Genomic DNA, 16,409 nt, shown 5'->3' with positions numbered 1-16,409 from the left:
ATTAAGTGCATGAATAAATATTAAAAATAGATAGATAGATAGATAGATAGATAGATAGATAGATAGATAGATAGATAGATAGATAGATGCATATAATGTCTAATAAAATAGAATTTTTAATTAAAATGAATTATCAAAATAAATACAATTAAGTGCATAAATAAATAATAAAAATATATTATAGAACATTAGGAAATAAATGTTTATCCTACACCATTCTGAACACATTTGGTATAATATTAATTATTTTTAGTTCCTGATCAGGTCCAACACCAACACGATTCAATGGTCACGTCAGAGCTCAGCTTAACACGTGTTCCCAATCAATCACCGTTGATTTAGGTGAACTCGTCGCAATGGTTTACGGGAAATGAAGGGTTTGTTCAGCCTTACGGAATGTAAACTGGATCAAGATAAACTACAATTCCCATAATCTCCTGAAACAACGCTACAGCTGAGTGCAGCAGCGTGAGAGAGTAGCCTGAACCGGCCGGTGTGGTGCTGAGAGAGAGGGACAGAGACACTGAGACACTGGGAGACACAGAGACAGAGAAACATTGAGTTGTGTTTGAACTCTTCAGCGTTTCAAAAGCGGCTTGCTGCTAAAGTGAGTCATAATGTCCTCTGGTTGTTAGTTAACTGACACTTTCCACGTGTTGTGGTAAGGTTTGGAGGTGCGCGCGTGTGTGTGTGTGTGTGTGTGTGTGTGTGTGTGTGTGTGTGTGTGTGTGTGTCTGTGTATAAATATATATAAAATTTATATATACTCAATTGTGCACTATGGCATTTATCTTGCAACTGTAGTTGTTACAATAAACTGGAATGGCAGTTAAAAGAATGGGATTGAAATATGTCCTATTTATCTGTATCAATTTATATTTCAACTTTTATTGGAGTATGTGTTTAAATAAAGCAATTTCTGGCTCTTTAATAATGTTTCAAATGTCAGTTGTGTGTATGTGTATATGTGTGAATGTCTAAATGTATATCAATGTTCATAAAAACTGCATTTTAATCTTTTTATTTAGTACTGATTTGACTAAGGTGAGAATTGTTTTTATTTTGTTTTAATTAAAACGGCTAAATAGAGTATTAACTTAAAGTATTGAACTTTTTGTAAATCTCTCTTTATATCTGGCAAAATAGGCCATACTGTAATTTCAAGAATACGTTATGACGGAGATTTGCTAGATGCATTGAAGAAATTAGAAAAAAGACAAATATGAGTTTTAGTGTTGCTATAATAAATACAGTTTTACTAAAAGCATGTGAAACTAATTAATGGCAATACAATGGCAAGAGCTTTGTTAAATTACTTTGCAAAATAGAAGAACATAATGTCTAATAAAATAGATAAATGAATGAATTAAATGCATTTAAAACAAATAAAAATAGGTGCATGATTATATTGATAAAAAATAGATGCAATGCAATGTCTAATAAAATAAAATAGAATTTGAATTAATTAAAAATAAAATAAAATTAAGTGCATAAATTAATATGATAGATAGATAGATAGATAGATAGATAGATAGATAGATAGATAGATAGATAGATAGATAGATAGATGCATACAATGTCTAATAAAATGTTATAAATAAATAGAATTATTAATTAAAATGAATTAAATAAAATAAAATTAAGTGCATGAATTAATATTAAAATAGATAGATAGATAGATAGATAGATAGATAGATAGATAGATAGATAGATAGATAGATAGATGCATACAATGTCTAATAAAATTTTATAAATAAATAGAATTATTAATTAAAATGAATTAAATAAAATAAAATTAAGTGCATGAATAAATATTAAAATAGATAGATAGATAGATAGATAGATAGATAGATAGATAGATAGATAGATAGATAGATGCATATAATGTCTAATAAAATAGAATTTTTAATTAAAATGAATTATCAAAATAAATACAATTAAGTGCATAAATAAATAATAAAAATATATTATAGAACATTAGGAAATAAATGTTTATCCTACACCATTCTGAACACATTTGGTATAATATTAATTATTTTTAGTTCCTGATCAGGTCCAACACCAACACGATTCAATGGTCACGTCAGAGCTCAGCTTAACACGTGTTCCCAATCAATCACCGTTGATTTAGGTGAACTCGTCGCAATGGTTTACGGGAAATGAAGGGTTTGTTCAGCCTTACGGAATGTAAACTGGATCAAGATAAACTACAATTCCCATAATCTCCTGAAACAACGCTACAGCTGAGTGCAGCAGCGTGAGAGAGTAGCCTGAACCGGCCGGTGTGGTGCTGAGAGAGAGGGACAGAGACACTGAGACACTGGGAGACACAGAGACAGAGAAACATTGAGTTGTGTTTGAACTCTTCAGCGTTTCAAAAGCGGCTTGCTGCTAAAGTGAGTCATAATGTCCTCTGGTTGTTAGTTAACTGACACTTTCCACGTGTTGTGGTAAGGTTTGGAGGTGCGCGTGTGTGTGTGTGTGTGTGTGTGTGTGTGTGTGTGTGTGTGTGTGTGTGCTGTCTCAGCACAGCCAAGCCCAGTTGAACCACAGTTAGGATAAATTTGAATAAAGCAGCAAATAACAGTTATTTGTTGCGTTATTTGTTACTTGATATATGTATTTTTACTACTACTTTAGTCCTATATTAATAATATTAAATTGAAATACTTACATAAAGAACTTATCTATAGATATATTTTTTTCCTCCATATATTAATTGATTAGGTGAAGGCCCTTAGGATTAGTCATGGGCACCTTATATGCAATTGGTCCTCTGTGATTAGGTCTGTTGTGTATTTCTGTGGTGTGGTGTTTGTGCTGGAATTGTACTTTACTTGTAAATTCTCTTTCCTCTCTGTTTATCTGTTTATTTAAGAATGATGAGAAGATCGAGAATCAGCGTTAAACCCAACGTCAGGTCTGGAAATCGGACTGGTACGATCGGCGAGCAGGTCTGCGAGGCGGAGAGAGGAGGAGGTGACCCCTTGCCAGTCGACGAAGCTGTAGAAGTGGTCAGACCAGCGCCATTTCATCAGCAAACTGTAGCAATTAACAATCCTTCTGAGAATTTAGCTATTGTAGATGTTCCCGGAACATCTTCAGGGTTGAACCTGTAAGTATGTCCTGTCGTGCAGAGACTGTTTAATGTATAATTTTTTAGATGTTAAGCTACTAATGGAATCCTTAAATATGGTTTGACATTAAGTTTATAATCAAACATAGAGGAATGCGTGCTGACTCACTGGATGGTATACAGTATGGAGAACATATTTCTCACTCTTTAATGTAGAAACGATGGAGCACCCTCTAGTGGAGTTGCCACTTCATCTGCTCCAAGTAGAAGAATGAGGATATTAGCGACTCCAAAACTCGGACCGAAACATACTTCCACACCTCGAACACAAACAAAATGTCAAGCCAGGATGCCTATTTTGGCCCCAGCACCCATTCCAAATGAGGAACATGTTCAGATTAAAAATTCATCTTCTCAGGTTTCTGTCTCAATAATCTCTAATGAACTGCCTGAGTCAGGGTCACCTAGAAGGTCTACATCTACTACAAATCTGCCTGCAAAATGTTTGGAAATGACCAACACGTCATCTCTGTGTGCTCCTTCTACCTCTGGTCTTCAAAAGTCTACAGTTCATGGGAAAAATTCAATGGAGGATTCTCCACCATCTCCACAGCCTGGTCAAGTTCCTCTAAAACCATCACAAGAACCGGAACCTCCTGGTTGTCTATCTTCCTCTGATCTGTCTTCAACTTGCATTACACCTTCCCAGTTTGATAAGACAGGTTCTTCTGAAAAGACTGAGAAATCATCAGACAAAGACAGGATTTTAAGGGCTCTTAAACTGAAGGAACTGATGAAGATTGAACGGAGAAAGGATCTTAAGGTAAATTAAATTGATTTTTTTTATATGAATGAACGAATGACTTTACAATTAGTCATAATGAGTAATAGTTAACAAGTAAATTTTCCTTTTTATCCAATAGATGAAAAAAAGAACGGTTGGTCATAAAGAGTATACAGCGTTGGACCGCAGTAAAATGACCATGAGGGACCTCATCTACTTCTTACCCAATACCAGTCCTATGAGGTAGGCATCTTTTAGTTTTTTGTTCTTTTCTAGAAAAATCTAGAACTATCTTCAAGATATTCTGCACCTAATGAATTCATTTTACACAATCTAAAAGGTCTTCCGAAGAGCGTGTGGAGAACCAAGCAGAGACCATTATTCCACCTTCGCCCAGGTAATTAACATCACAACGAAGCATATTCTACAGGAAATCTTTTGTTTTAAATTTTTTTATGGGTAGTCGGTTATTTTGTTTGTATTTTTGTAAAGTTGGTTAGCAATCAGTATCACATTGTACTTTTATTTATATTTTGCATCTCTATTAAAGCATCTTAATCGGAATGCTGCTTAAAAGTCTTTTTTTATACCAGTATACCCTTATGTTAGATATTTCCCTGCTATCTGTGGCCAAGTCAGTGATGTAGCAGTCCTGGTTTGATCTCAAGCTTTAGTTTGACAGCTTTCAGGACCCTACCCAAACCCCCACTCATGTCTTCATGCTCATTCTGAGTCAGGTTTCCTCTCTACTGCCATAAAACATTTCAGTAAATAGACACCGCTAAGAAAAGTCCTCATTACAGTCTAGTGAAAGACTGATACAAGAAGTCCCTGAGTTGCAATGGTTCGACTTACGATTTTTCCAATCTTAGGCTGCTGATTGCTATACGAAAAATTTGTACAATTATTTATTTTTGTTCAAAACGTTGGGGTGCTGCCGGGATGTGCACACCTCCCACCTTGTGAGATGCCTCACTCTCTTCAGTGGTCCACACAGTTCAGTTGTCTCAGAGTTACAGCGTTTGTTTTTCTGTGTTTTTGGTGTTTCAAAGCCCAATTTCAGCTGGACACCGAAACGGAGAGCGTGGACGCGCCCGTTGCCACATACATATATACTGTAAAGTTTATACCTTACGGTAGTGTAAATTGCTCTGTTTTGCTAAATGATGTACATTATTATACATTACTGTATACCACTTCATACTGATCACTATTCTTTAAGACTCCAGGGTAGGCTAGGCCATGTCTCATTTTATGATCTTTTCAATTTACAATGGTGTCGTTGTAATGCATCTCCATCGTAAGTTGGGGAACTACCTCTATTCCATTACACCTCAAGTGTTACCTGCAGATGTTATTACTAGTGTATAAAGGCTAATATCAAACCGAGAGCTATTGTGTGCAGTTTTGTAACTACATTACTAAAGTAGTACATTTAAAAAATGATTTAGGCAGCAAATAAAAACAGCAGAACGGGATGATGAAGATGAAGAGGAGTCAGACAATGAAGAAATGCTGGTGCCGAAGGTCAGAGTGGCGGAGGACGGATCAATCATTCTGGATGAAGAAAGGTATCGTTACTTCAGCTGTCGTTACAAATGTTTTTGGATTTAATACACTGCCTTTAAGATCATATCGAATATCAACTGATTTTGTGTTCTAGTTTGAGCGTGCGAGTACAAAGGACCTCGAATACCAAAGTGCTGGAGGGCTCGATGGCCCTGTTTGAGCGCGGCTCTACTACAACTTACACCAGTTTCAGAACAACAAACCATGTGAAGAGCTGGTCAGTCAGAGGTGACGCAGCCGATATACATTTTTTTCTTTTCTTTACCTCTTTATGTTGCATATAAAATATTTTGTTTAGGTTTCACAGTTCCAGCTTTTACATTTCTAGTTATGCTGCTGATATCTAAAATGTTCTTTTCTTTGTGTGTTTCAGAGACAGACTTGTTCTTCTTGGCCATTAGCATGGTGGGGACGGATTTCACTTTGGTTGGCCAGCTGTTAAGCCATCGCAGCCGCATAGCAATTAAGGCATTTTCTTTTTTGTTTTTACTTACATTTTTCACGGTGTCATTCATATAAATATAATCCTCAATTAATGTTTTGTGACTTTCTGTATTACTATTATTTGACGTTGTTTATAGAACAAATTTAAGAAGGAGGAGAGACTCAACCCATGGAGAGTAGACAAAGCTTTGAGTGAGTTTCTTCTTTCTCAGCTTTACAAATATAAGCCTTGATTAATGCAGTTACTTTATAATGAATTTGTTGTCTGTGTGTCCCATATTTAACCCTTCCAAGGAAACAAGCGACCCTATGACAAGGAGTTCTTCAGCTATTTGCTAGAGAAGATTTTGGCAAAAGATAAAGACAAAAGAAAATCTGTCAAATTGATTCTACCAAAAACCAAGAAACAGAGGAAATCAAAAGGTACCATTATATATACTGTACACTGACCAGGCATGACATTATATTATGACCAGTGAGTAAATGACACTGATTATCTCTTGATCAGGGCATCTGTTATTGGGTTGGGTATATCAGGCAGCAAGTAAACATTTTGTCCACAAAGTTGATGTGTTAGAAGCAGGAATAATGGGTGAGCGTAAGGATTTGAGTGAGTTTAATGAGGGCCAAGTAGTGATTTCTAGATGACTGGGGCAGAGAATCTCCAAAAACTGCAGCTCTTGTGGGATGTTCCTGGTCTGCAGCACTCGGTATCTATCAAAAGTGCTTCAAGGAAGGAACAGTGGTGAACCAGTGACAGGGTCATGGGCGACCAAGGCTCACTAATGCAGGTGTGGAGCAAAGGCTGTCCCGTGTGGTCTGATCCAACAGAAAACTCCTGTAGCTCTAATTGCTGAAGTAGTTAATGCTGTTGATGCTCAATGGGTCAGGACTGTTTTGACAGCAAAACGGGACCATCACAATATCAGGCAGGTGGTCATATTGGTATGCTTGATAAGTGGCCAAAAAGTTATGGCTGGTCGGTGTACTAAAGAGCAGTACAAAACAATATCAATCTCTGCAGCATCTGTTAAGCAGCAGCGCCAATTAGCTTCTTACTCCAGTCGTTTTTTCAATGCTACAGTAAGTCAAATTTTTTGTTTATTTTGATAGGAAAAACATCACATGGAATTTGTATTAGTGATGACAATGCTGGCGACGATGACGTCTTCAGTGTGGATGATTATGGAGACTTGGCGGATGATGCAGACCTCCTTGTGGAAAAAGAAAATGAAGATGTGTCTAATGTAAAAGAAGAGAATCCCTCTGTCCCTGCTAAAAAGAGATGCAAACGAACAAGAGACGTCCACAAGGATAAAGACAAAAGCAATTCTGTGGAAAAACAAGTCAAAAGGAAAAGGCAAAGGAAATGTAGCAAGAACACAAGTGGTATGTATATAAAAGTGTCAAAGTCAGGTAATAATGTGCATTATTATTGGCACCTGTTATTGAAACAGGAAGTAATTGTATTTGGGGCAGTTTAGTTTAATTTTGTTTTTCATTTTTGTTTCATTTTAGAGGTGCATTCCAAGGAGGATACTGAAGGTCTAAGCAGCCTTAGTGTTGAAGGTGACACTATAAACCTAGATAAGGAGGATGAACTTGCAAGAAGCACTTCAGCTTCAAAAGAAGGCGTAAAAGCTCAAAAAGCAGTGAGGAGAAACAAACTGAAAAGCCCACTAAAGAAAAAAAGGCCAAGCAACGCAAGAAATCGCGCAAAGGTTGTCGTTATGATCAGACTTTAATCAACATAATTGTCTTGCTTGTTCGGTTTGGTGAGTATTCAGTGTTTAAGTTTTGAACTTTTTCTGTTCATCATTAAATTGACAGTAGTCAGTGACCATGAAGAGTCTGTCGGTGAACATGAGGAGGGCAGCATTGTGGATGAGAATAGCTCTGCTATTAAAAAGAAGAGAAAACAAGCCAAAAACAGTGATTTGAATGGAGATGAGGCAGGCAAGGGGAAAAAGAACAGAAAGAGAAAGAAGGCACAGAAAAGTAAGCTTTTTATTCTTTACTCAGAGACCTTTTAAAGCTCTACTTAATGCTGTGCAAGATTTTTCAGTTTACTGTATTATATTTTTTTTTTTTTTTTTTTTTTAGGTACAGTACAAGAGGAGGGAACTGCAGAAGGAGAATCATCGTTAGATTTACAGGAGGCTAAAGAGTAACACACATTTCTGTTCTGAATGATAAAATTCATGCCTGTAGATGTTCCAATTCATGCAAATCCCCCACTTTATTTGTATTTTCCATTTGGCTAGATGTAATGCTCCAGACACAGCTGAAGTTCCACCAAAAACTACCAGGCGAAGTAAGAAGCTTTTGACTAATTTGGCTGCAACACGAAAGAAGAAATGCAACAAACCAGAAGCTGCTGCTGACATTAAAACAGAAAGTCAATATGAGAATAACCATGAATCCATTTTGACGGTGTGAATTTACTTCCCATTGATGTCTTGTGTACAAAACTTGGGTAATTTTCAGCAATGTCACTGCCAATTCTGGCTTCTACCCTTTTTTTTTTTTGATGTTGTAGGCAGCAGGCAGTCCTGTCCAGGATGAAAGACTTCAGATGCAAGCAGCTGTTGTGCTGGAAAAGACCCCCCCAAGGTACATCACTCCGAGGTGTTCACCTTATCATTTCCATCATTTTATTAATTACTTTCTCTTTCCTGTTTGTTTATTACAGGCAGCTAAATTCTCTAAGCCCTTCAAAAGTCCAGTGCAAAAATCAAGACTTGGAGCCCTCAATGAGCTCTAATGCTTCTTCATCTAGCATCGAGTGTTCTACTCAGCAGACAAGAAAGCAAAGAGCAGGAAGGGTGAAGCGCGATCTGTCCACTAGTGGGAAGTTGGGAAGTAGAGAAAAAATGATAGATCAGGATGTGGCTGAACCTGTGAGCACAATGGGTCTATTAGAGCAAATCATCCAGGAATCGGAAAATCCGGAAGAAGACAACTCTATGAATGAGGTGCACATTTCAGAATTCTTGGCACAAGTACCATAAACGGTCTTAGTGTAAAATTGACTGAATCTTTTCTCAATTTTTTTCAGAACCTGATAGATTTATCATGCCTGCCTGATTTAGATAGTAAGTCTAAAACGAAAACAACATGCATATCTTTTTTGGTTATTCATGTCAAGTTCCTAAAAATAAATAAAAAAAATCCTATCCCAGGTCAGATGTTCCAAAGAAGGCCAATGGTAGTGTTATCTCGTGAAGAGGTGGATATGGTCTTCCATGCTCCTGACCACAGTGATGATGAGGATCCATCTGTGAGTCCTCTGGATCTATCATTAAACACAGAGCTCTCTTTTCCACTTCAGTGCAGCAAGCTCTTGATGGATGATGAAGAAGCTGAGGTTGAGGATTGTGTGTTTGAAGAAAATGAGGAAAGAACAAACGAGAGAGCTTCTTGTGAAGAAAGGACGTATGAAGATCTGGAGCTAACAGAGTCTGCACAGGTAAGAGAAGCCTCAAAGCAGTACTGACATGAAGGGTTACTTATTGTAGCCTTTGCTCATTGCTTATGTTTGTGTTGAAGGCACAACCTGATATCTCAAACATCAGAGACATTCCTTCCTGCTTAAAATCAGAGGGTAAGATTGTTAAGGGATGTGATTTTGTGTTTACAGTTTGGTTACCCATATCGTTAAGTTTCAAAATGTCTATTTAGTGTGCAGTCAGCCAGAAGTAGGTCCAAGCAAAGTAACAACCTCATGCTCAATGGAGGAGACTAAACCTCATCTCCACCCAATGGCTTGTAAGGGTAAGATTATTAGCATGATGTAGACTTGGACAGAATATGGGTTCTAGACATTGAATTAAAAAAATAATTGATTTTCACAGATGGGACAACAGCACTTGAAAGTTCTCCACCTCTGGTTGATGATAACGTGGATCCTTTCTGCAAGAATCCAGATACACCCATGGCCCAAGAAACAACCACCAGTGAACCTATTTCACATGGCACTTCATTGGTGATCTCAAATGTCATGGAGCAATCTGAGAAATATATGCCTCCAATCTTACCTAAAGAGTCTGCACCAGCTTCCTCTGAAATTACGCCCTATTCAAAGCCGACCCCAATAGAAAGCGAACTGGGATCACTGAGGTCTCTACAGGCAACTCAAGAACCGAAGGAGGAATTGCAAACATCTCTGGAGGGACAAACTTGGGATACGTTGCATGACTTATCAGAAAATATAAAGGGTACACAGGAATCTCTGATTGCAAGTCCAGAAGTAAAAGTTAGAATGCAAGGTTGTGCAGTTGCACCAGAGCTCAAGGAAGACTTCCAGGAAGACGTGTCTGTTCAAGCCAGGTTTGTAATAACAATCTAATAATGTAAAAGAAAACGTAGGGAAAATGTTATGTCTTTTCATGACGCTATACTTTGTTTATTTAGTAGTGCCGCTGGTTCTTCTGAGCTTTGCATCAAACCAACAAGGAGGAGCAGAATTCTGAAGCCTAAACCTAACCTGAGTCAGAAATCTAGAGGCCCAGCTCTCCTAAGCCAAAGACGAAACCTCAAGACTCACAGTACTTTTGAACCCAAGAGCAGCCAGCCTTGTAAGATCTGTGTTAAGAACAATGCACACTGACTTAAATGTTTTATTGCGAGTTATAATTTTTGATTGTCTTCTTTTTTTTTTTTTTTTTTTTTATTTTATATATAAATGTTGTAGCTGTCTCCACTGAGAGGCTGCCTCATAGTCCTGCTACAGACCAACACAATGCATTTGAAGACATCAGTATGCAGAAGCTCAACAAAGATGTGGAGACATCTCAGTCACATGCAATGGATCAAATGGAATCTGAATCAGTTCCAGGTTCCTTCAGATCAGTTTCCTTGTCTTGTTCTATTGTCCGAGTTCTATTTTCTGCCCTGTGTTTATCAAATACAAGGTGACTGAGCGGTTTTATGTTTCTTTGACCACATGTGCAAACCTCATCAAAGTAACCACTTGCTTTGTCTAAAATAACTGCATTCCTGTGCTGTCTGGAATAAGCAGATATATTGAGAAATTAAAGAACCAGCTGTTGGCCAATGAGAATGGCACAGAGCCCTGGAGATCGTGTCTCAGTTTTCTTGTTTGCAAAGTGGCCATGGGAGGAGAAAAAGGAATGTTTTGACTGAAGTCTGTGCAATTTGTTAAATGTGTATCCTTCTTCTCATACTGCCAGATCTCAGTGATTCATCTACAGCAGTACCAGATCTGCAGAGCGTTGCTGCAGTAACTCAGAATCCAGCCAGCACTGATGAGCCTCACGTGGCTTCAGAATGTAGTAGTAGCAAATTTGTTGGATATGTTGGAAAGTATGTACCCCATACACCGTGCAAACCCATCTATGACAAATAAAACATGACTGAACTTTGAACCCAAGAGATTTTCAACAAGCCCTTTTTCCTTTCTTTACAGAATACCACCTTGTACATCATTGCCTTTCCCTCCACCTTCACAGACTAGAGAAGATACTGGCGTTGGGCAGATGATCGTTCCATCTGAGGTAAGGCCCTGCGGTGTCCTGTTTAAATCAAATGCGTTTGTTCACTCGATATCATGCAAACCAATTCCCTGTTATATATTTTGACAGGATGTCTGTGCCCCAGCAGAAATTCTCCAACTAACTGAAGGTGAGCTTTTTTTTTTTTTTTTTACAAAATGTTAACTGATCTCAGTGAAGTAGGAACCTTTTCTTCTTCTCTTTAACTGCCACTGTGTTTACATAGATGGTCACAATGGCGAGGAACCCACCTTTATCTTGACCCTATATGAGATTCCTGTTAAGCAGACCTACCTGCCTTCATCCAGTAATGATTGTGTGATGGCCCTAGACCTTCCCACAGTTGAAAAGCAGGCTTCTTTGGGATTTTCTGACCAGACACATATTTTATCTACATCAGAGTCATTTAGGTTAGTCTAATCAGACTTGAATGTACATTGTATATACAGTATTTATTATATATGTATTTTTTTTGTGTGTACTAAGTGAATTTTTTCCACCTTGCAGAACAGATTCAATGCCCATGGAAGGAAGTGGGACTGAGAAAGTGTATCTGCAGAATGATTTGGGTGTCATTACTAAGGATCTGGCAGAGAGTAGCAAGGAGCAAATCTCAGCACACACGTCTCCCGAAATACTTTCACCACAAACAAAGGATGAAGGCACTTCTGTAAATCTGCATTCTGGATCAGAATGGTAAGAGGCTAGATAGCTTCAGTTCAGAATGACTGTCTAAGTTTAAGATTATCATTACAATTTTCTCTAACTTTCCTATTGTTATGTAGCACAGAAACATTACCTCAAGACCACGTAGACACACAGCAGTGTGAGACGGTTTCTCATTTGGTGCCGGGTGATCTCGTCGTTCCTGTCTCAGAGAAGGCTGTAAAAAGCAAGCTTCACAGCAAAGAAGACTCTACAGTTAGTCTTCCAGAAAGACAAGACACTCCATGTGAAGAGCTAGCAAAGGTTTCTTTTGTTACCTGGAAACTGGACAAAATGTCTCATTTTGAAGTAATTCAGGGTGATGTCTCTGCAGTTAAATCACATTTTACTTTTCCAAAAGGTAGGAGATTTGTCAGCTGTGTCCAACCCATTATGTCTGGATTCTACAGAGAAGTCAAAAGATGTACCACTTTCGTCAGAGAAGAAAAAAGCACCTGCTAGAAGGAGGGAGAGACTAGGTAAATGCATGTCTATTTCATTATTTTACCGTCACTGATAATTTTACAGATGGAATATTGTTTTGATTATTCTTATAATTTTTTTATTTTTATTTTTTTTTGTGATCACCATTTATTTATTTCTGATTTCACAAGTCAAGCCACAGCCTAAACTGGTTAAAAGGGCACATGCTAAAGTCGAGGAGTCGAGTCCGCAGACCACTACACAGATCGTCTTGCCATCATCTCATGTAAAGAAAGTTCATATTCTTTTTTTTTTTTTTTTTTAAAGGATTTAAACAATTATATTCTGTTCCGGTTATCGGTTTTATTGCAAATTAAAGCTAAAATTGTTTTACAGCAGGGAAACCTGGCAAGTATTTCAAATACCACTGATGAAAAGTCAGTTGAGAGTATATCCTCTATCGAAGGAAACATGACCTCTGTTAGTAAAGGTAGGCAAATATTATGTCTTTTATTTGTCTTAAATCTAACCAGTCCACTGATGATTTATCGTTGTTATTACCTTCTTCATAAAGGTAAAGAACTAAAGCCCAAATCCACTGCAGAGGAATCTCCAAAAATGTCTCAGGGTGACTTGGATCTCGAGTCAAAACACATCTCTAGTGCTCTTCAGCTATGCAGGAATCCTAAGCTTGAAGAGGAAAGCAGAGGAAATATACCAGGACATACTATAATTAAAGATGATATGAAGTCATCTGCAGAGGACAAAGAATTATCAATGGCGATGCCCAACGAAGGAGCAATAGTGCAGCCATGCTGTGAGGACAGGAGATATAGTCTGATGAAGGCGTCAGGGTAAAAAAAAAAAAGCAAATATCAACATTTTTGCAATAACTTCTATATCCCTAATTACTTTTGTTCTTTAGTTCTTCGACTGTGGACAGTGAGAAGACTGAGGCAGAAAGAGACTGGTCTCTAGAAAACAGTCTTCCAAGAGCTGGTGAGCACTTTCAAAAGGTTGGTGTGTTTTAATTTTTTTCAATGATTCCTACCTTTAAATCTTTGTATTGGTATCTGTATTTATTGATGTAATATAAATATTCTGAGCAGGAACTCAAAATTGAAAATGTGTCCCAGACATTAATTGAAGACTCACCACAGTCGCCTTTAATGGACAATAACTCCTGTCAAAAAGAGTGGTATGAAAATATTGTTTGGAATATATCTTTTCTGAAATATTCATTTCAGATGTGAATCTTAATTTTTTTATTCGTGTCATTTCGATCTGAACTCTGCCACCAGGCAAGCAGGAGGTGAAGAGAGCGTGCAGTAAGAATGACCCGACAGAAACAATGCTGAGTTTACAAACATCTCCAGATGCAGCATCACCACAACTAACTAATCTACCTCCGAATGAAAACATGGTGCTACTTGAAGAACAGTTACAGAGAAAGCATCACATCATGCCATGCACTGTTCATCTCTCAAGGTAAAAAAAAAAAAACAAATGAATCCATCCATTATTTGTATATTTCAATTTATTGATTTTTGCTTATGTATGTTACAGTCTTGACACTGCAGACTGGAGTCTCAAACCCCCTCAGTGTGAAGATTTGCACAGACACAATGAGTCAACAGTGATGAGCTCACAGAGTGTAACAAATATCTCCGAGGCATCATGCATACCATCACTGTCTGAGGAGATGAAATTGGAAGAACCAGAATTAGAAAAGAAATCCCCTACGAGAAGTAAAGGTAGAGATTTAAAGAGGTTTTCATTGATTTTTTTTTTTTCTTTCATTATTTCTTCATGATTGGCGGCAATTGTTTTAAGTCAAACTAATTCTCAACGTTTCATTCACAAAACAGGCACGAAAAATGAATCTTCAACAGATAGAAAATGTGGACATTCAAACCCACTTCAAACTATTTCACAAACTCGTCAGCTAACCATAACCGATTGGGTAAAGAGAAAGTTGCATCAGACTGCAGCAAACCAAGAAGAAAAAGAATCTGAGAAGTCTCTTCAAATGCATACAAGATTAAAAGCCAAAGATGTGCACCAACTCCTGCCTGAGAAGACACTGTAAGGGATTTTAATTCATATTTATTGTGGAAGAATTACTTTTTTTTTTTTTGAAGGTGAGATGAAAAATGTAATTGTTAATCTGGCTCTTTTGTATTTAAGTTTAAAATCGGAGCATGCGGAAGAACTTGAGGGTTCTCACTTAGCCCCTACTTTGGATGAAAATAAAGAAGTAAACAGCTTCTCTAATAGCATAACAAAAATATATAATGAATACAAAGACACATTCCCAAAATTAAATAAATAAATGATTCTACCAATTTTACTATAGGTGAAAAATCATCAGAAATGGTCAAGGAATCAGCTGAAATCCCATCTGTATCACAGGTAAAGAAATCACCTGCTAGACGGAGAGGTAAGGCAATCTAACATCTTAATGGTTAGAGCCTATTCACTTACTCTTCACCTTCTACACTCTAGTGACTCCTCTGATCTCTCAAAAGCCAAACTGCAGGTGAAACCAATACTGAACAAAAGAGCACGTATTAGAAGTGAGGGTGAAACTTCAACAGCTGATCAGCCACAGCCATCACGGTTCGCCTCATCAACACGCCAGAGTGCCCAAACAGCCAGAGAGAAGCAAGAGTCTGACCATGAAGCTATTCCACCTGTAAAAGAGGATTTGAATATATCCAGTATGAAAGCAGACTCAAAGAGTGCAGAAGCTTCTTTGATAACAAGTGGATCTCCCATATCTCAAGATACATGGCCAAGGGTTGTTCTGCCACGTGTAAAGTTATGCACTACAGAAGCAGGCGTCTGTTTACCATCAACCTCAACAGTCTCTCCAGTCAGGGATTCACAAAGTGCACCTCAATCAGTGACTCCTCTACAGGTAAAAATTTACAGTTGCAGTAGACAAAAGGTTTTCAGCATTGGCACTGTGCTACCTCCTATCATGTCCATTCAAATGTTTTCTCTTCTCTAATGGAGACACTAAGAGAAAATACTAAGGGAGACTAGTCCAGGACCAGGGATAGACACGTGTTCACTATCTGAAAGCCTATGAACATGGATCATATACATTTCTGTGTTGTTAGCATGAGGTTCGACACATTTTATCATCACAGTAACATTATCACTTTTTTTTTTTTTTTGGTCAAATCTAGCTGAAGAAATCCCCTATGCAAAGGAGCTCTCCTACAGCCAATGAGAATCCTGATAATGACCCAGCCAGAGTATCGCAGTTCTTCCTCTGTGATATCTTCACTGAAGTAGACGAGTAATTTCCTCAGAGACTTTGTGATCTTGCCATTGCTGCTCAATAAATCAATACCTCTTATCTAAAGTATCCAGTATAAGCTTTTAAATCAGACACTCTCCTTATTGTAGATTTCGCCTTGTCTTGTTGAAGCAAATGTACTTTTACTTAAAAAAATCCTTAATTTATATTTAATTTATATTGCTTGAATTTTGTTTCCTTCACATGGAGTTCTTCTCATTAATAAGCTATAGCTTTCTGACTTGGTGCAATGGATTATGTGATATAATTCATGATAAATGTATGTTGTATTGTTGTTGCTTTATTTATTATTTGAGATTAAACACAGTGATGTCTGTGTATGTCATTCTTGATTCCTTGCATTTTATTGCAGTCAATGGTCTTTTTTACAGCATGAATAAAAAAAACCTTAACATGTTTGCATAATATATTTACAGAGTGCCTATTTTTTTAAATGGACATTTACAGGTTAATGTGCTGTGATCATTGAAGATTGTGTGATTTGATGCATCACAAATATCTATCTCTCTAATATAGAATCTCTTATATCTTATATTATTTATCTGATATGAAAAATTGCATTTTTCA

General features: G+C 37.4%; 2 protein-coding genes across 2 annotated transcripts; both read left to right on the top strand.

Moving 5' to 3' along the window:
• Positions 1 to 2,217: 2,217 nt before the first annotated feature.
• On the top strand, positions 2,218 to 7,845 carry LOC124380551 (transcription factor TFIIIB component B'' homolog). The gene is made up of 13 exons (XM_046841649.1): positions 2,218 to 2,396; positions 2,879 to 3,115; positions 3,293 to 3,899; positions 4,000 to 4,103; positions 4,201 to 4,257; positions 5,312 to 5,431; positions 5,524 to 5,657; positions 5,803 to 5,897; positions 6,011 to 6,065; positions 6,168 to 6,296; positions 6,987 to 7,262; positions 7,392 to 7,594; positions 7,704 to 7,845. Exons 2-13 carry the CDS (start codon positions 2,880 to 2,882, stop codon positions 7,704 to 7,706), a joined length of 2,019 nt encoding a protein of 672 aa, XP_046697605.1. The 5' UTR covers positions 2,218 to 2,396; position 2,879; the 3' UTR covers positions 7,707 to 7,845.
• Positions 7,716 to 16,167, top strand: LOC124380927. Its single transcript, XM_046842247.1, has 31 exons — positions 7,716 to 7,722; positions 7,977 to 8,040; positions 8,138 to 8,306; positions 8,413 to 8,486; positions 8,566 to 8,848; positions 8,932 to 8,968; positions 9,056 to 9,342; positions 9,423 to 9,477; positions 9,555 to 9,647; positions 9,728 to 10,202; positions 10,287 to 10,450; positions 10,567 to 10,710; positions 11,066 to 11,198; positions 11,302 to 11,389; positions 11,477 to 11,516; positions 11,613 to 11,796; positions 11,894 to 12,082; positions 12,172 to 12,355; positions 12,453 to 12,570; positions 12,706 to 12,800; positions 12,914 to 13,004; positions 13,089 to 13,368; positions 13,440 to 13,530; positions 13,624 to 13,712; positions 13,816 to 14,002; positions 14,081 to 14,268; positions 14,383 to 14,599; positions 14,702 to 14,771; positions 14,871 to 14,954; positions 15,043 to 15,434; positions 15,709 to 16,167. The coding sequence occupies exons 1-25, from the start codon at positions 7,716 to 7,718 to the stop codon at positions 13,844 to 13,846; spliced, it is 3,465 nt and encodes a 1,154-aa protein (XP_046698203.1). The 3' UTR covers positions 13,847 to 14,002; positions 14,081 to 14,268; positions 14,383 to 14,599; positions 14,702 to 14,771; positions 14,871 to 14,954; positions 15,043 to 15,434; positions 15,709 to 16,167.
• Positions 16,168 to 16,409: the final 242 nt, after the last annotated feature.

The sequence above is a fragment of the Silurus meridionalis genome, chromosome 27 (genome assembly GCF_014805685.1).
Source record: "Silurus meridionalis isolate SWU-2019-XX chromosome 27, ASM1480568v1, whole genome shotgun sequence".
Taxonomy (NCBI): Eukaryota; Metazoa; Chordata; class Actinopteri; order Siluriformes; family Siluridae; genus Silurus; species Silurus meridionalis.
This window is presented reverse-complemented; position numbering and strand designations above follow the sequence as displayed.

Bases quoted from the DNA above. Each gene is read 5' to 3' on its own strand.
- LOC124380551 (XM_046841649.1), top strand. From the start codon at position 2,880: ATGATGAGAAGATCGAGAATCAGCGTTAAACCCAACGTCAGGTCTGGA. The intron at 5,658-5,802 runs GTGACGCAGCCG...TGTGTGTTTCAG, and splicing joins GAAGAGCTGGTCAGTCAGAG to AGACAGACTTGTTCTTCTTG. The intron at 6,066-6,167 runs GTGAGTTTCTTC...AACCCTTCCAAG, and splicing joins GAGAGTAGACAAAGCTTTGA to GAAACAAGCGACCCTATGAC.
- LOC124380927 (XM_046842247.1), top strand. The intron at 10,711-11,065 runs GTTCCTTCAGAT...TCATACTGCCAG, and splicing joins GGAATCTGAATCAGTTCCAG to ATCTCAGTGATTCATCTACA. The intron at 12,801-12,913 runs GTAAAGAAAGTT...GTTTTACAGCAG, and splicing joins TCGTCTTGCCATCATCTCAT to GGAAACCTGGCAAGTATTTC.